The 20,401-nt window shown below is 38.1% G+C and overlaps 1 protein-coding gene across 12 annotated transcripts in view; it reads left to right on the forward strand.

The window, feature by feature from the left end:
* The first annotated feature begins 6,736 nt into the window (after nucleotides 1–6,736).
* The window catches only part of plekha7b (pleckstrin homology domain containing, family A member 7b), a 97,603-nt gene continuing 83,938 nt past the window's right edge, over nucleotides 6,737–20,401 (forward strand). For 11 of the 12 annotated variants that reach the window (XM_084404647.1, XM_084404649.1, XM_084404640.1 and 8 more), the window contains exons 1-3: nucleotides 6,737–7,370; nucleotides 7,477–7,553; nucleotides 7,740–7,797. In XM_084404647.1, the coding sequence (XP_084260773.1) occupies nucleotides 7,288–7,370; nucleotides 7,477–7,553; nucleotides 7,740–7,797 (218 nt within the window). In that variant the 5' untranslated portion in view covers nucleotides 6,737–7,287. Of the gene's footprint in view, nucleotides 7,371–7,476; nucleotides 7,554–7,739; nucleotides 7,798–19,969; nucleotides 20,202–20,401 lie in introns of those variants that run through there. The other variant, XM_084404648.1, reaches the window with a different exon arrangement.

Raw genomic sequence — 20,401 nt, forward strand, 5'->3', positions numbered from 1 at the left:
TTGGACTGTACTTTGCTGTTTGGTGATCGTGTAACATCCACATTTACAGTATCAAACTGATCTGTCTGGCATAAATATATGCAGGTTATACAGCGGTTTAGGTTTCTTCTCATGTAAGCATGTTATCACTTCGAGAAAACCAATGGAAGAATTTAAATATTTACAGATGATGACTATATATTTGTTAAATATGGTCTTAAAAATGGAGGAGATTTGGGAAGTTGAGTCTGGAAAAGTATGGAATTTAGAAATATGTAGAAACCCTGTATAAAGGACTGAGAATAAATGGGTTTGTTAAATCACTGCTTAACATGGCAAGTGTGGCCATTGTTACAACACAATAGCAAGAAGAGAAAGCTGGTCAATTTAGTAGCTTTTGTCTTGTGGACATGAAATTCACTGAATGGCCAGAGATCTAATTAAAACTGTCATTTAACTGGCTCTAATTTAAAAAATAAAAAAATAAAGGGGGAATTTTTTATCTAGACGGAATTCTTACAACACAGCAAATGTTTGTGCACCTGTATTGCATTGTGAAACCACTGAAAATTAGACATTCCAAACTTTCCGTCTGTGTTCACCATAACTTCTGTGTCTTGATAGTGCTAAAATGTTACTATTTTCAGGAAGATCTGCATGGCCCAGTAAATTTAATAAAAGTTGGCTAGCTGATTCAATAGATATGTCCTTAGAATATTATATGCATATTATTAAATTAGATTAAGACTAGTATCTCTACGTACGGAGGAAAACTGCTTTAGAACAGGGCTATGCAACCCTGGCCCTTGAGATCCACTTGCCTGAAGAGTTTAGCTCCAACCCTGATCAAAATCACCTGCCTGTTACTTTTTGGTAACCCTGAAGACCTTGATTAGCTTGTTCAGGTGTGTTTGATTAAGGTTAGAGCTGGAAAGTGCATCACAAGGGAGCAAGAGTTACCCACTCCTGCTTAAGAAGTTGCAATACGTTGATAAAACATAAAAAAATTGCCTGAAAAATTGACAGCGTTAAGAATCTCCTTGTCCACTAGAGGTCAGTGTTCACTCACCATAAGAAATTTGTGCTACTGGTGGCCTACTAAAATTCTTCCAAAAGTGTCAAATGATGAATATTATATCTCCTGCATTAATAAGAATATATTGAATGAAATAGTCACCTGGTGTACGGTATTTTTTTAAGTACAAATAGACATTTTTGAAAAAATGGCTAAGGATGTCTTGAATCAGCCTTTAATATCCGGCACCTTTAATATGCTTTAAACATTGAACTTTGTTTGAATGGAGTCTGGTTTTTATACAAAAAGCATTTGCTGCCATTCCAATCATCACTATAGCAAAGCAGGTTTTTCTGTAAAGCTCTGAAAAGCTGTGATGGCCTATTATGAACAGCACCATAACTCGTTTTCAGTTTGATTAAAATAAATTAAGAGCTGACAGAGGTCGAGATGAGGCAGTTTTTTTAGTTGTGAAATGAAATAAAATACACTTTATGGAAAGTGTGGTGTAACACTTTCACTGTAAAAAGTGATCAGTTGACTTAACTTAAAAAAAGTGAGGAAAGCCACTGCTTTAAAGTTATTAAGTAAATACATTTCATGTGTAAATGAAAACAAAAATTGTCAAGTTGACATAACTTGATTTAGTCAATTATGAAGTTTATTCACTTAATAACTTTAAGGCAGTGGCTTTCCTCACTTTTTTGTCAGTCAACTGATCACTTTTTTACAGTGTTATGTAACACTTAAAAGCTGTTTTTACCATAGATGTATTACATAGTGCTATTCTTTTTGTATTTTGAATCAGCTTTTATTTTTCTATTTTTATTTTTCAAGTTCAGTTTAGTTTACATTTTTAGTCATTTTTTTTTAGTCATTACTTTTGGCACATTTTTATTTATAAAAAAAATGGCTATGAAGGTTTAATTGATTTTTATTTATTTTTTACTTCAGTTTTAATTTGTTTTAGTTTTTATTTATTTCCAGTTATTAATATAATTATATATTACTGCTACTGAAACTGTTTTAAATGCACATGTATTTGCAAATATATTCATTATTAATCACTTTAAATTAATTCACAGATTTAAGACATGCATGCATTTTGAGATCAAAATGCATGCGCTACATGTATGAGGCACATTTTTTCAAAGGTTTAAGAAAACCTCATTAAACAGAGGAAGAAGACATCTTGAGAGTCGCCCACTGCAGATCACTTTATTCTGTATGCAGCGATTTAACTGCAGTTGCCTCTGTATGAGCCTCTCCTGTGAGAGAAAAGTAACACTGAGTCACCTTGCAGCATTGTGAGCTACTGGCAGCGCTGAGGAAACCATCAGCAGTACAATACTGCAGAGCTGCGCAGGACTGCACCCCATCGCTGAATGTGTGCGACTGCAAGGGATAAGACAGAGGAGATGGAAGACCTTTTAAGTGGTATTACAGAAAGCCCCTAATTCAAACAAGCCTATTAGCCGAACATGTGCTGTGCTCTTTTTAAGGCATATGGCGTTTTATTCAGGCAGACTGGGGGCACAACATGGAACACGGTCAGGTCCCACGGTGCGGGTATATGCCTCTGTAGGGTTACAGTTCTGAAAGTCACATCTAATCCCAAATCAACATGAACTGCTTGTCAGTCAAAGCCAAGGGACTCGGCTGCATAAAACTGCTGACACAATATCAAAGTGCCCTCTGCAGATGTTTTTTTTTTTGCTTGATTTTTTCATGAACAAGAGTTTTAGGGGTCTTACCAATGCCAATGTCTTCTTTTGAAATAATCTATTATTTATGTATTTCAGTAGTGGGAGAAATGCTTGTAGCTGAATGCTTTATTACTAAGATCAGTAAAAGAATTGAGACGATTTGTCTGAAAATAAACAGAATAAACCCACAGCAGCTGCCTTTGTAGCAAATACCAACACTGCAGCCACAAGCATCTTTTTCCATTCTGTATCATCAGTGTCTCTTCTGTTGGATTTTAAGTCATCCTTAGGGGGAAACATTGCATCAAACCAACAAAAGGCTTGCCGACAAAAGCAACTCCAAAGGGATTCTGTGCTAAAATATTTATACGGCTCTGAAGTGTTTGATGTAGATACACAACTGGAGTCAAATGGCTGTTCTTGGCGAGAACAGAGTGTAAATCAGGGATACAAGGGAAATTCATGTGTTTAGCGCAAAATTTCCATCAATCGCTGCTTTTAGCCCAGCCAATTCATATGATATGGTGACCATGTATTTGCCAAGTAGGATATGTTATTGGATCAACGTCCTTGTTGGTCCTGCAACAACATTTCTTTTACAGTTTTTATGTAAAAAATAGTTATGATGAATTGCAGAGCAACACAAAAAAGGAGAGAAAAAAGAATATAAATATACACAGTGCCTTGCGAAAGTATTCATACCCATCAATTTTTTTTATCACATTTTATGTTGCAGACTTATGCTAAACTAAATTAAAATACTTTTTCCCCCACATCAATCTACACTTGACTCCATACACCATAATGACAAAGCAAAAAACAAATTTGTTTTTCAGATACTTTGGGAAAACGTACTTAAAATAAAAAACTGAAATAATAACATTGCATTAGTATTCGCATCCTTGGAGACTTGAAATTTAGCTCAGGAGAATTCCAATTTTACTTACACTTTCAGTGGAGTTAACCTGTGGCTAAATCAGTTGAATGGGTATGATTTGGAAAGTCACACACCTCTTATTCAAGAATTCAGAGAGCTCAGAAATAGGTAGTTCTTTTGACCTTATGGCTTGGTTTTTGCTCTGATATGCATTTTCAGCTGTTAGACCTTTTATTGGGGTTCACAGAAGCATGTAGCCTCCATAATCCTTAATGAAAGAAGTTTGGAACAACTAGGACTCTTCATAGAGCTGCCCTCCTGGCCAAACTGAGCAATCGGTGGAGAAGAATGGTGACCAAGATGCTGATGGTCACTCTTGAGCTCCATGAGCATATATGGAGATGGGAGAAACTTACAGAAGGACAAACATCACTGCAACACTCCACCGATCTGGGCTTTATGGCAGAGTGGCCAGACTCAAGCCTCTCTTAGTGAAGACTCATGAAAACCCACTTGGAATCAGCAAAAAAGCACCTAAAGGACTCTTCCAGACTGCGAGGAACAAGAAGGCACTGCTCATCACCTGCACAGTACCATCCCAACAGTAATGTATGGTGGTAGCAGTATCTTGTTGGGGCAGTGATTTTCAGAGGCGGGGATTTGGTGACTCGTCAGGGTAGAGGGAAAGCTCAATGCAGAAAAATATAGAGATAGCCTTAATGAAAACCTAGTCCAGAGCACTCAGAACCTCGGCCTAAGCAGAAGCCTTCCAACAGGACAATGACCCTAAGCACACAGCTAAGACCATGCAAGAGTGGCTCATGGACAACTCTGTGAATGTCCTTGAGTGGACCAGCCGAAGTTTGACCTTGAATCCAGTCGAACATCTCTAGAAAAACCTGAAAATGGCTTTCCACCAACGGTCCTCATCCCACCTGACAGAGCATGAGAGGATCTGAGAAGAATGTCAGAAAATCACCAAATGCAGATGTGCATAGCTTGTTGCATCATAACCAAAAAAACTTGAGGCTGTAAAGGTGCTTAAACCAAATACTGATTTAAGGGTATAAATACTTATGCAATGCACTTATTTCAGTTTTTCATTTTTAATGAAAAAATGAAAATATATATACATACATTTTTTCTTTCTTTTTTCCTCAAAGGTATTAATTTTTCTCATGTTCTACCAGGAAAATACATATCTTTCATTACAACCTCATGTTCATCCATATGATATTTCTATGAGAAATCAAAAACCACACATCTGAATATGTAGTGATGTTTATTGTATTTTAAAATGCAAAATATCACTCTACCAGGATGTTAATCTTATAAAGACAATGAATTTGTCAATGAAAGGTTACAGCAGTTTGCCAGTAATACAGTCCTTGTCTTTTGGTACATGGACATATACATGGCGCCTCTTATACCTTGCAGGATGAAATTTGGATGGCATGAGAAGACAGGACAAGTCCGGTATGATGCATTGTAAGCATTATTGTAATGCTGGTTGAGATGGCTCATTCTCAGTTCAGCCAAGTTGTTGAGAACAAATAGATCGAAACCCTCAGCGGTGTCATTTTTATTCACTCTGGTACACACACAAACAAGAAGAAACATCATGACCTTCCATACATTAACTGCTGCCAGCACTGGATGACCTTTAGAGGTGCACTCAGTCCTTTCTCTGCCATATGTTACATATAAGGAAGAGCACTTTTTACAATGATGTACACTCACATGAGATGAAGATTCCAGTCACATCATAATTTATAAAAAGTTGTTTTGTTTTACATTATGCCCATTGCCTCTCAGGGGGTGACATATTAAACTTGAATGACCAGCTGAATACTTCTTATTTTTCTCTGTTAACCCTGATTATAAGACACTTTTGCGAGGTGAATAATAAATAAATTAATAGCAGGTTTCTGAACAGTGCATTTCTAAAATGACATTATAAAAAAATCCTTTTGCATTACTTTTTTTGGGCTTATTTACAGTAAACCGTTATGAATATATGCTTGTTAGTGGTTGATCCCATAGCACAATATCCAATGAAATATCCTCACCTGCTGTTTGAGCTGCACTCTAAATAATGTCATTAATTTTAAACACTTTGTTTCCCTTTGCTCCCCGTCCCGCCGCCCCCCCACACACATACACACAAATATTTTACAGTATTTTAAGGTCAATCGTCAACTGTTAGCCAGAAGAAAGACTATGTTTGGCTATAAATAGCATAGCCTAGTGGAAGGATAATCAGCTGTTGTTGCAGTTGGATTGTTTCTTTTGTTGTGACTCTGCCCTGCCTTGGTAATGAGAAGTTTGAGCGGGTGTGTTCCTGTAGTTATCATCAAGAATGTATGGGAGAGTAGGTATGAGTTTCATGAATAGATTTCTCATACTATGAGACATATTGGCACATTTGCTTTCATGAGGAAGTGCATCCTTGTCCAAATATTAGCTCAAGCTCATGTGTTCATTTACCAGCATATGTTTTGGTTAATATTAAGTCAGATAACCAGTTAACATGCATAATGTAATCAGATTACTTTTGATGTAACAAGTAACACATTTACATGGATTACGTAATCAGATTGCTTTTGGTGTAATGAGTAAAGTTATGCATTACAAGTAACATTTTCGTAATCACATTACTTTTTTAATGGAACTGCACATTACATTCTATTAACACAAATATATTTTTTTACAGACAAAAAATGGCTGCAGATTAAGTCTTTTCAAGGAGCTAAAACAGCCACAGTAATATTGTATGTTGAAATAACTAGTGATGCATGATGTCCAATTTAGTATCAGAATTTTCTCCCAATCTAAAATTAACACTTGGAAAATTTAGCAATGAAAATACTCCTTAGATGTTACTTGATGCTAGAGGTTGATGTGCAGCCTAACTATGCCATTAAAAACCAATGCAAAAAAAAAAAAAAGATTTTCAATCTTTATTGAATTTTCTTTCTTTTTTTTGAAAAATTGAAAAAACGTAATATCTTAACTTGATGGGAAACAGTCAGTGTAGATACTGGTATTTAGTAGCTACTCTTGAATATAGCTAACTTTCACTGAACATCAATGAACTATCTAACACACCTGGTAATCAAAGTAGGCCTACATGATGATAAGCCTGCCATCTGGCGCTTCGGAGAATAGGATAACCACGTTATAGGTTTTGGTTAACCTGACTAAAATAATCACTTACCTTGTAATATTGTCATTTAAATCATTAGTCACCGTTCGCCTAGGGTAGCCTACTTGTTACAGAAGCTCAAATTTCTGTTGTCATGAGCACAACACATTTTTAACGCAATCTGGCTTTAATACAAATCTGACAAGTTGAACAATTATCCAACTGTTTCAGAATGCGCGTGTGATTTGCGGGAATGTTAATCTGTTCAGGTTTCAAAGTGTAACTCGGATCTGTGTGAGTAGACTATGCATGAAGCACCTTACAGCATTGGCTTTGCTGTAATAAAAGGTAGAATTTCTAGGGCGACATCTGCACTCACAGCATCAACATCCCGCCCAAATAGTGATGCCCTCATTCTTTTCTGTCGGCTTATTATTACTGGGACAAAAGACTTTCTCCAAGTTTGGCCTGCCCCTTTAAACAGCAGTGCAGCCCTAGTGGTGATAATCGGACTGTCCGATTCCCTGGAAACTCTGCGGCGCAGCTCTCACTTTAAACCGGGATCATGGCGGCTCCGCTCGGGCGGGACACACTACCTGATCAGTGGTCCTACGGAGTGTGCAGGGATGGCAGGGTTTTTTTCATCAAGTAAGCAGCTACTAGGGGTTTAATCACAGTCGTTGTGTTGTACTGTGGTTCGGGTAAATCTGCACATTTTCCAATGGGTCTCGTAACAGGTGTTTCTGTTTTCCAGCGACCAAACTCGCGGCACTACTTGGCTCCATCCCCGCACTGGTGAACCTGTCAACTCGGGACACATGATACGATCAGGTAGGCTACAGAAATAAACCATGCTTTCTAGTCTAAACTTTGAATCCTTAGACGGATAGGCTATAGCCTAGTAAGTGTGTTTAAAGTAAGCTGTGGAAACACGTCCTTTGCATAATTGATGGAGGGCTACTTTCTGTTTCATTAAAAACTTAATGGAGTTTTGTACAAATATTTCTCTCCCATTAGATTTACCGCGAGGATGGGAAGAGGGCTTCACCGAGGAAGGCGCCAGCTACTTTATAAAGTAAGCGATAGAAAATTCCTGTTTTTGTCCTTGTGAGACCGCGAGGATGCGAGTACAACTGCAAAGCCCTCCCCAACGAGCGCTCACTCACTCCCGCCTCTCGCACTGATCAGTGTCCGCTGTCTGCTCGAGCCTCCATGAGTCAAGAAAAGACAATTCACTTTATTGAACGTTGGAATATTTACTGGCGAATTGCTCTTTGAGTGTAGATTGTGGGAATGAAATCAGACAACTGATTTTCATCTATCAGTCTGTTTATTCATTGGTGCAGTTATCACTGTTTATGCAGTGATCAATCTGATTTCCATCCATCCATCCTTCTGTCTGTCTATCTGCCTGTCAGTGTGTCTGTCTGTCTATTCCTTAGTAATCAGTCAATCAGTCCATTTGTCAACATCCATCTCCACCATGTTCAGTAGGTGAGGAGACTCATGGGCAGCTAGTGAGCAGCAGAAGTGAGATGAAGTGGACTTTGTCAGGGAGAGAAGTACAGCTAAGTGAGCTGCCTGGAAACATTAGCTGCTAAGACAGTGCTTCTCAAACCTGTCCAGAGGACCCCCACCATTGCACATTCTGGGGCTGAATCTGAAATCGCCCCCATAAACCCTCATTCACTATTCCCTACGTTAGTCCACTAATACTGGTCACTTGAAGGAGTGAATGAAAACGAGTTCGCGAATTCAGACAACTGTTGAGTGTACATTGATTGTACACTCGTTATTGCGGTGCAATGTGGGATTGAATAAGTGCACTCAATAACGTCCACTATGGTTTCGGACACCACTACAAATGGCTGTCAACTGAAATGACGACCTTTTTGAGGGTAGCCTATAAGGGGGCGTTTTCGGATTCAGCCTGGATGTCTCCCTCAGTCTGTTTAAGCTGATGAGTTTAATCAGGTGTTTTAGATGAGGGAGACATACAAAATGTGCAGTGGTGGGGGTCCTCAGGACAGGTTTGAGAAGCCCTGTGCTGAGTTTTGGACTATTGCTGTGGGGGCTATTGTCAGTGCTGCTGTACAGAACGTTGCCTATATTGCCTGAATATGACGGGATGTGCGGTTTGGCTTAGCCTGTCAATGACAACGATTTGTTGTTTATGTAGGTATTGATATTGTATAAAAATGTGTTTTTGACATGTCATCCTCCTCAGTTGTGATTACATTTTAAACAAAGTTGTTCTAGATGCTATTGTGAATTGGTAGCATGAATAGTACATAAATAAAAGCAAATATCTAAGATATCTCTGCAATAAGATGGCATAAGTGTTGCAGTAGTGTTCCCTAGATAATGTTTCCCAAGGTAATTCTGTACAAATGTATTAAATACGTTTGTATTAATGAGCCAGCTCATGCTGTAAAAGATGATTTCCCTTGGAACCAGTAGATGCTATTTTCAGTTTTTCATCTGAATGGAGTGTATTAATGTTGGAATATCAGGAATATTTCAGTATTAAATTATTAAAACATTCCGTTATTAATTTAACATGATTTTCTTTTAACCTTTTTATAGTTTGGTAGAAGATCAGCACAGCATTTTTCTCTTATAGCTTTACCTGTCTATAGTTTTCTTGGATGACATTAAATTACAAGTGATAATGGGAAGGAGATCTGATTGTGTTTGATCTAAGCTATATTATGACAAAGAGAATCATTCATTCTGATTGTAGGGCCCTCACTACTGTTTACAGTCACCCATGCAGCCCATTACCTCTCTCTGTGCCCATTTAATGCTGGAAATAAAGGGCATTGCCCAGCAGGACTGGATGAGGTTTTCTCATTAAAATTCTCCTCATGTACGGCAATGTGCAGGACCTTAACCCTCCCCGTTTAGCGGATGTTGTACTCTGTCTGTACGTGCATGTGCCCATATGCCTGTGGAATGACAGAGATGTATGGCGAGATCATACAGCCAATTCATGGTGGCTTGGCTTTCCAAAGTCACTTTACCCATTCAGCTCCACTAATGTGGAAACCGCAACCAAACCACCATCATCATAGTCAAAGTATCTAGTTATTCATAGTCAGTCAACGTCTTTTACTGTTCCATGTGACATATAAAAGAGTTATTTTTTTTCTGCTGACAGATAATTCGTTTGTTTAAACTGCTTGTTTAATTGAATTGAGAAATCAACCCGACAGCTGGCAGTAAACAACCGATGTGATTGCACTTTATGCCACACATTAACAAACCAATTGGGGCAGCAGAAGCAAATGAGAGGCAATGTGAAGCTACTAGATAAGATTTTCCTTCTGAATTGTGTAGAGTCCATCTTTGCTGCCTTCTGCACAATTGCCATGCAATGATTTGCTGCAGGATTGCAGTGAAAAGAATGTTTACTTGTGGCTTATTTTCAATATTAGCTTAGGAGAGTCCTTGAACACATTCACCAGAGTATATAAAGCGCATGATCCTACAGTGACCTAATGCATCTTGTGGTAACTCGGTTTCTTTATCGAAATTGTATGTTTGTGATGTGACCTTCCTCTGTGTTACTAGTTGTTTTATTCAACATAAGTCTCATATGGATCGTACACAGATGCCAAAATATCATGCAGTCTCTGCATCTCAGAAATCTACAAATGAGAATACATGACAATCACCCAGTTATCTTGATGTGCCACCAACGTAGCCCACGCAATCCAGAATGCCTTAGTGTCTTGCACTCTTCTTTGCATCTAAAAAGCACCACTTTCCCGTAAAGCTGTTTATTTGTTAGTTCAATGCTCCACTGGTGTCTGACCAGAAAAATGCATCCCGACAATGCTGCTGTAGTGGGGGGGTGTTTTAAAGGTCAAAGAAAATTATTTTAGAAATGTGTTATTGCTGACAGTTTTATTGTGGGGCATGTGAAGGGACTCATTGTGCTGCATCTGGGCACAGTCAAATACTGAACAGTGCAGCTCAGAGGCCTTCGAGAGCTGAAATGTCAAGACTGTAAAGTAATCAACTTATTTGTGGGCTAAATGACATTATAGTTCCTGTTTTGATCCTGCTGGACATTTGTCTTTGTGTCATTTTGTGTTAATGTGCTAGAAAAGGAGCTGATTGTTTTTTTTAGGCGAAGAAGGCTAGAATAGAAAAGGCTGCATACTTTGTTGCCTTTTTAGGTATAGAGAGAGCCTTCCACTGCTTTAATCTGCCCATTTTGTGGTTTAAATTGCATTGTTTGCTGTCTGTGGTTATTTGACTCACTTATGCCAAAGAATTTATCATGCACCATTTGTGTAAAGTCTGGCAGTCATAAGTGGCTGTTTGCTTTCCCTCACTTCAAACTTTATGAGAAGAGATTTTTTTATTTATTTTTTTTATCCTCTTGTAGTTTTATAAATCAACATTCATTGCCGTAGACTGCAGTACAGTACAGTATAGTGTACAGTAGAGTACTGGATGTTGTTAAACGTGCAGCAGCAGGGAGAGAGTGATGCTTAGACTGTCCTTGAGACAAAGCACGCTTGCGTTACATTAGCCACTCTCAGAGACCATAATTTCTGCTGATGTGATTATTATTTTTGTTGTTCATGGGGGACTGCTCTGTATCCGGCATACTGGATTATTATTCAAATTATGTTTGATATACTGCAGGCTTGAATTATGCCAAACATTTAATAAGTCTATAGCTAATGGATTTAGTGTATGTCTGTATCCATCCAGCATTCATCTAATTAAGTGATATGAATGGGGGAAAAAGACTCTCAGATGTTCCCACTCATTTTGAGACGGAGAGGCACATGTTCTCCATCACTGTATGCAGGAGGCTGAAGGTGGCTCTTCAGTTGACCTTTAAAGAGTTCATTCTGTGAAACCGGTGCCTTTTCCAATTTGATTGGGTGTTTCTTTAAGTAAATTTTAAACAGATTAAAAACATTCTGTTAGTGTTATTGTGCAATTTCAAGATAAAGTGATACATTTTAACATGTTGGACAATTTGACAATCCAATGTATTATTTAAACTATAATCCATATACATACACTGTTCAAACGTTTGGGGTCAGTAAGCATTATTATTATTATTATTATTTTATTTTTACATTAATTGTTTTATTCAGCAAGGATGCATTAAATTGGTCAAAAGTGACTGTTTTAAGACATTTACATTTCTGAAGGATCATGTGACACTGGAGTAATGACTGCTAAAAATTCAGCGTTGCCATCACAGGAATAAATTACATTTAAAAAAAAAATCTTCTAAACTGTAATAATAGTTATAATATTACTGTTTATATATATGGAATCAAATTAAATGTGTACACATACTGTGTAGAGAGAGAAAGATAAAATGCCAGCTTTTATTTTCATAATATATTTTTTCATCACAATATGCATAATATATTAGCAGATGTCCATGTATGACAGACACATGGCACCTGTATTCTTAGAATGACCTATATGACTTTATTAGGAGGTTGTGACTCAGGACAAATGATTTCTGAAAGGTCCTCGTAGGTCAGCTCAGCGTGAGGAAAACCTATTGTACTCAGTGGACATCAGAAGGGTTTGGCTGAGTCATAAAGAGTCAAGGTGATTCATCTCTGTATCCTGCATTGGTTTCTCAGCCTCAGAGAGTGAATGGCAGGTGGTCTCAGCAGGCCTCCGCTCCAGCCTGGACGATCAGACGTGTGAGGAATAGTGCTTGTGCGGAGACGTCCTTTCCACTCTACATCTGTCTCGCTTCAGCAGCTTTTCAGAAGGGTCGAGGGTCAGTGTTGTTTATCAGAGTGACAGTGTGTCCTTCCTCTTACCAAGAGCTCATATTGGCAGGTTCACACATAAAATATTTTTTCCTATAGAACAGTCAGGGTTGCCCTGAGTTTGAAAGCTTCTTGTGCCAGTTGGTTAGTCCAGATTATTTGGAGTAGAATTTGTTCTAGCTGAAGTCATTTGATTTTCACAACCAATGTTTTCTGGAGTGCTTTGTCTACTGATAATTTTTTTTTTTTTTTTTTGAAAGGAATATTTTTTTGATGCTTCGAAAAAGTTTTTGTCACCATTTCTGAACAAGCTTACGATTAGGCAATATACACTACAAGCTTACGTTATGTATATTGAGGTTTTCTTTTAGCAGAAAACACTAAACAATATATTATGTTCATGTTGTGTGCTAAGCGAAGTTTGTGTTTTCTGTTCTTAAACCTGTCTCCCTCGACAAAACTTAAAGGAAGCACGTTTCGAGATCATTCTATCAGAGTCTATCAGTTATTTTCTCGGCTCATTAGGGTACAGCTGGTCTAACCTGCAGTCATTCGACTTGTGTTTGGATTTCATGTGATTTCTCATGTGGTGGTGATATTATGATAACTGAGCTTCACTTATCAAAAGTAATTCCATTTTGTAAGATCATTTAGTTAGATAATTTTTATCGAAGTAATTCGAAATTTTGCGAGGCAGGCTACGACATTGTGATCAAATACAATCAACTTGTTTACACGCTCCACAGCGCCACCCAGTGCATTTAATTATAACTGTGGGTTTAGTTTGCGTGCTTGGAATTTATCATGGATTCACTGCCTTTACGGCCAGCAAAGCAACGTAGTAAAATTCGAATAGTATTTTTATTTTTCGAAATAATAATTATGTCGTTCGTTTCAGAATTCACATCATATTAAATACGGGGTCTACCCTGATGGTAAGGTCCATGGTGACTCTGTTTGAGGAAGCCCCCCCCCAGACCCCCTTCTTTCACTTCACTGCTCATCCAACAGGCTGAGCTCAGGCCAAGTCTGCATGTCGCTGCCGTGACAACAGCCGCTGCTTGTGCAGCAGGTTTTTTGGAAATAAGAGGAGTCAACACAATGGCGGGACTGTTGAGTGTGAGCGGCCGTAGTAAAATCAAACTCATTTACATGAGCCCCGATGGAGGAAGAAAATATCCTCCTCTTGAGAATATACACTACCATTCAAAACTTTTTTTTTTTTTTTTTTATAAAATAATCATTTGAATGAAGTTGATCAAAAGTGACAGAAATATTTTACAACATTACATGTCTTTACTATTTTAGATAAATGCTGTTCTTTTGAACATTCTATTAATCAAAGAATCCTAAAAAGTATTTATCCACAAAAATATTAAGCATCACAACTTATTTAAACTTTTATGATAATAATAATAAAACCAAATCTGCATCTTAGACTGGTTTCTGAAGGATCATGTGACACTGAAGATTGGAGTAATGAATAAATTACATTTTTAAAATATACTAAATGTATAAGTACAGCCTTGGTGAGCATAAGAGATTTCTTATTTTATAAAAAAAATTTTAAATCATACTGATCCCAAAATTTTGGACGGTAGTATATATAATCACACTTGAGTGAATGCCTGTTAGAGCTTCTGATTATTTGGGATTTTGTGTACGAACACGTGTGAAACAAGAATTTCCCAGTTTTTCCTCCCCAAAAAGCCAGCAGATTCTCTGAAAAGTATTCTGTACTGAATTTGTGCAATTCTATATCTCCCCAAAGGCACTTAGACACAATGGTGTCCTATTGGGACAATATCCTTTTTGTCATTTGGGTTTACATCCCACTAGAGCTGCAGTGGAAGTGTTGTATTTCCATGAGACTGTAGCCCTAAATTGACCGCCTACAGAGAATCAGATTCCCAAACACCAGCTCTCTGGCACTCCCACAGCTCAAACTCTTGGGAAAAAATGTTGCATTTCAGTTTGTGGTATTTTTACCTCAATCGCCCTTTCTCTTCTGATCCACTCATGGTGTATTGATCCCACCCCCCCCACTATTGGTTCAGTCTCCTGAAGTTCTTGGGATGCAATGAGTTAATTAACCATGACGTGTTTCAGTAGAGTGGAGGCAAAACACTTTAAATGTTGATTAAAGAGGATGGATTTCCCTATAGGCACCATCTCCCAGCAATGTCAGTGGAGCAGCATTTGTGCCAAACCAGCAACCCTCTCCACGCGTCACTGTTCCTGTGTAGATGTGTTTTTAAGTAGTCCCATTCCTTTATTTCAGAGGCAAAGCTCACTCATCCTGCAAATGACCTTTTGACTTTTTACTTTCTGATGGTGTAGAGTCATGCTACATTACCTGCTGTCACATCTGTTCAAAATATAGTGGAGATACGCTCCAGATCAGGCTACTACTGAGTGTTTTTGAGGTGAACTGTCATGTTTAATATATTAATTACAACATTTACTGTAGACATATGTGCTCATTTTAACCTATTGGGATGGTCCAGACCTTCCTGTGTTTCTTCACATTTAAGAGTTAATAAATTATGCTCAAGATTAGACTTGATATTTAGGGGCAGAACACTAAATAGCTCATTCACTAACCCCCTGGAATCATGTTCAAAGGGATAGTTCACCCAAATAATTTAAATGATCTTATCATTTACTTACACTCATGCCATCCCCGATGTGTTTGAAAAGAGAGACGTTGTGACGTGATGTAAGTGTGTTGTGAAATTCATGCGAGCACTAACGCGGAAGCATGGAGGAATGCCAATTCTTGTTCGAACTTCACAGCGCACTCAAGTTGCATGGTACAACTTCTCTTTTGTGAGCATTCGTATGGCAGTGCACCGGAAGCAATGATTTATAAAGTTTAATATGTAAGTATTTTTCGTTTAGCATCAGAAGACAATAGCTATGTTTACATCGACAATTTTAGATTCAACTGGAATGAAATCATTCCGATTGATGAATCCGAACATAGTGTTTACATGAACAGTTTAGCTTAGGTACTGAGTTTAGGTTACAGAGGTTAGCTATTGGTGCCTTATCTTCCCATCGCTACTTTTTTTTTTTTTTTAAATTTTTGTATATGTAAACATGAGCTGTCATTTCTGAACTAGTTGTTTTTGCAGAAATCCAACAATATCTGAAAGAGCAGTTACTTTAGAGAGAAATGCAGATTACATAATCAGAGAGTATTTGTTTGTTTTTTGAATTGGTTAGTTTAAAAGTAGACATTTCAAGCTTTCTATAGATATATTTCTCGTGTCTGAGAAACTGAGTTTGTTCATTGTTGTGACGTGCTCCAGTTTACGGAAGCTGAGATGGCAGAAAGCACACCCTTTTTGTTTTCTTTCTTTTACAAAAACATGTTTTGTTGTAATTGTGAGTTTACACAAATAAAAGTCGACTCTTTACAGTTAAAATGATACATTAATTCTCTGGTTCTCATTATCTGTATGAACAAAAACGACAGAGTGTTAAGTTGTTTCTGCCGTTATCAGGAAAACTGTTGAGTGATCGCGTTGGCACCTCCATGTCATGCAGCAAGCACGCTATACTTTAGCTTCCACACACCTCCTTTCAGCCAGAGCAACAGAGGGAGCTCATGAGAAGAAAACAGGAGTTAGGAGCTATACATGTTTTGTATGACACATGCAGAGGCATTTGTCTGGTATCAACAAAGGCACAGGCAAGAGACAGTTAAAACATGAAACCAAAGTAATACACGATTCTAATTATTTATGATATGATTTGTCTATGTTCTTCAGCAGCCTCTGGTATTTGCTATATGTATTTATTATTGCAATGGTTAGCATAAGTAGTCTTTAGCATCGCATATAAATATATTTCTGCCTCATACAGTGATCAGAATCCCCATCGGATCACAAGGAAGTTATTTCATACACTTGCTAGAAACTCGACTGGCCCTGGCACGCACTAGAATGCTTGCTTTTGGCCTAACAGTGGAAACACGGCTATTGTTTGATTCATTCAGTTCAGCTGTTTCTTGTTTATTTACCCTTTGTTGTCTCGTGGTTTTGGTTAAATAAAAGGACTTTTGTGAACTCCATATTGTTGTGCGCTTGGATCACAACCACAGTACGTGGCAATACCAGACCCCAAAACAAGGAGAAATATGGATCTGGCTGAGGCAAGAGGACTGGCTGAGGATCATCTCATCTTCTCCCTCCATCAGAGCGGTCAGCCTCTGGAACATTATGTGGAGGAGTTCCTGCAGTATTACCATTCCTAACTTCAGTGTCCCTAGCTCCTTCGTTTCGGCCATGGAGGCTGTTCCTGTCTTCAGTGTTCTAAGCTCCAATGTCCCTAGCTCCTTTGCCATTTACATCGCCAAAGATATAGACTCTAATGTTCCTAGCTCCCTCGTCTCAAGAAAATCGAGCCCTTTCGATTTGACATCTCCAGCGCCCCCTGCACTGCCAGTACAGGTTGAGTTAGGCCCCGTTTATACGTACATGGTTATTTTGAAAAACGGAGACCTTTCCCTTCGGTTATACGCAAACGGAGAATTCGCCTCTGAAACCGATTCTTTCTAAAACCTCCGGCCAGAGTGGAGATTTTGGAAAACTTTGTTTGCATGTAAACTGAGAAAAACTGAGTTTTAGGAAGCCGACGTCACTGTATGCGACAGAACTTGCTCCTGCGTCAAAAGTGCGACCTATGTTTACATTTTCATTTGGCTATGGTGATCATGGATGCATTCAGAGTAGCAGTCGTATTTATGTTGGTGCAAACCCTTTTCGTCTGTTTGCATTTGCAAATACAGCTGCTCTATTATGTGTAATTCGTTGCTGTTGTTGCTATTTTCGGGATTCTGATTTGCTAACGTGGGCTTGAGCTTCTCGTTACACTGCCACCTACAGGTTTGGCATGCGCTTGACGGCATATATACACAGGTTTGTGTAAACGAACACTTTTCTGAAAACTGACAGGTGTGCACAATGTTATTTTTGAAAACGGAGAGGGTGAAATGTCTGTTTATGAAAATAGCCGGCCACGTGTAAACGTAGCCTTAGTTGATGCTATATGCGCTAATGTGGTTGTTTTCTCCCGCATAATTCTGTTTGGATTAAAGATTGATTTGTTGAGATGCCTTTGTGCGATTTATACAACAACCTGTAACATCATCAGTTTATTATCAGTCAGATTCAAATGCTTTTTTAAAGCTACTTGATTTATTTTGTGTGTGTGTGTGTGTGTGTGTGTTTGTGTGTTATTATAGCTATACATTGTCAGACTTTTTGTTTTGGCCTCGTCATGAATACTATGAGTGTGTGTGTGTGTGTGTGTGTGTGTGTGTGACCTTTACATGACATCCGCTCCACTGAAATGTGTTTGTTTCCTTTGTGTAATCCCTAAGTGTGATTGGCTGGCTTTTGTAGTCAGCCTCAGCGCCGAGCAGTGGTTGTGCTTCGTCACAGTACGTCAGACAAAATATTGCAGTGCAAGTGAAAAAATGCTAATATTATAGGTGCAGTGGCTCTTTCTGGCTTATCTCAGTCAGCTGTTTCATACCATAATGTTTACATAGGATGGATGCTTACTCAGTAGCAGATGCTCACTTCAGTTAGATTGATTTGAAATCTGAGGTGTCTTGACTTGTTCACTAGTTCTGTTTGATCCCTCAGATGTTTCTCAGCATACGCATGAGGCATTATGAGACAGCATGTTTGTGCCAGTATTACCTCTCTCTCTTTCTCTCTCTCCCCTTACCCTCTTTCTCTGAAGAGAATAGGGGATAAAGTGATTATGCTGCGTTTTTCAGTGAGGCAGGAGCCTTTCGCTGTGACGGGACTGCTTAATGTTTTCCTGTTGAGGTGGGGGCTGTGCGCAGTGGAGCTGCAGTGGACTAAACTGCTCATGAGAAAAAAAAAGAGAAATGCTCCTTTTGAACTACCTGCAGCATTAATAATTTATCTTGTGGAAATCGTGTTATTTGTATCTCACCAGCAGCAGCAGGGGGGTCTGCTTATGAATCCAGGCATGACTGATCGTCTTGAGAATTCCAGGGTTGGGCCAAATGTAAGAATTGGCTCCCTTTCAATTCACGAGCAGGAATTAAAATTGAATTGGCCATGTCCCACAGGATGTTGAATTCGAATTTGAATCGCAAGACAGTTTATATTTATCTTCCTGTCATTCTATGTTGAGGAATTTCAGTAGTTAAACACATTTAGTAAAATCTATCATAATGTTTATTTATTTTATTATATGCATCATTAATTTTGTCTGACTATGCCTATTAATTCCATGGTATATAGATTACTTTCACACAATATAGCGCAGTATGTTCTACACACTGTTTTCAAATAACTATAAAAATAAACACTGACATCAAAATTGGTTTGAGAACTTCACTTCATCAGAGCAATGGAATGTTCTTCCACAATTGTCCCTAAAATTAAATGTATCAAAAATGGTATGTTATTGTACAGTATTTTTAAACGATTGCTTAAAAATTTTGGGTTCAGTAAGAGTTAGTAAAAAAATTTGTACAAAATTTTTTTTTTTTTTTAAGAAGTCTCTTCACCAATGTTGAATTTATTTGATCAAAAATAAATTGTGAAATTATATTGCAATTTAAAATACGATTCTTTGACGAATAGAAAGTAAAAAAAAAAGCATTTATTTGAAATATACATTTTTGTAACATAAATGACTTTACTGCCACTTTTGATCAATGTAATGCATCCTTGCTGAATAAAAGTATTAATGTCTTTAAAAATAAATAAAAAATCTGCCTGACCTCAAAACATTTGAACAGTAGTGTATTTAGAAAAAAAATTTTTTACAAACATTTAATGTATTGGCACATAGGCTTTTTTCCCCAAAAAGGTTTTCTAAATACCTTTTTCCATTAGTTGGACAAAATCTTTTGCTTTGTTGGGATAATCACAAAATGTTTTGATGGTGTCACATTGTTTACACTCTTTGTGCATCCTGTGCTACCTAAATTCAATTCAGAGTCTGAAATCAAAATGAATGACACACAAACCCGTGAGTAACACTGTGAGTCCAGTTTAAAGAACTTGCCCGAGGGCAGCCATATTCTGATCTAATCTGGAGCGTAGGAGACCAGTCGTGCTGAATTGCTGCTTACAACTGTTGTATTGTATCCTCAAGCCATCCATATTGTCCAGATAGTATACTGTATGATACTTCCTTTGAGAAAGAAATAGGCACCAGACACAAAGTGCCATGGTACCATCACATCTTCCATGACAGATGAAAGCCATGATAGGCTAAAAACACATTGTTTGTGCTGGTCGAAACAAATGGGACTTGGTGTAATAACAGAGCATTGACAGGAGGAAGGGACAGAGGAAAAACAATGAGGTAATTGAGAAGAGAGGACAGTGGCTGCTTATGTTTTGCAGTATGTCACCAGGGCCATTCAGTCAGACACAGATTGACTCGTCGTATTTAACCCTCCAGCCCGCGCTAAACTCAGAAACATGGTTGAGATGTAACAATGTGTGTTGCTGTACATGAGAAAGTTTGTAGACCGAAGAGACAGCAGACATAGGGGCCGTAGAGATGCTAAAGCCTCCGCCAGCATGGGTACCTGCTGCAGCTGCCTGCCGTTGGGCCGTGTGACCAAGCAGGATGTTGGACGTGAGGGGACAGAGATTAAATTGGAGACCATCAGCGAGGAAGAGGATGAGACTACATCAGCGGAGGAAAGGTAATGAGAATATTATATAGGTTAATAAAGGGCAAAGTAAACAGGGCAGTTGTAGGATCAGAATTAATCAGATGGCAAATTCTCAGAATGTACGTATGATTATTTTCATTGCTCAGTTTGCATGACGTGGACCAGTGTTATACTAATAGTATACTATAATAGTATTTATTAATATTTACGTTACCTTTTATTAATTTTTA

Source organism: Rutilus rutilus (assembly GCF_951802725.1).
Source record: "Rutilus rutilus genome assembly, chromosome: 3".
In the NCBI taxonomy this organism is placed as follows: Eukaryota; Metazoa; Chordata; class Actinopteri; order Cypriniformes; family Leuciscidae; genus Rutilus; species Rutilus rutilus.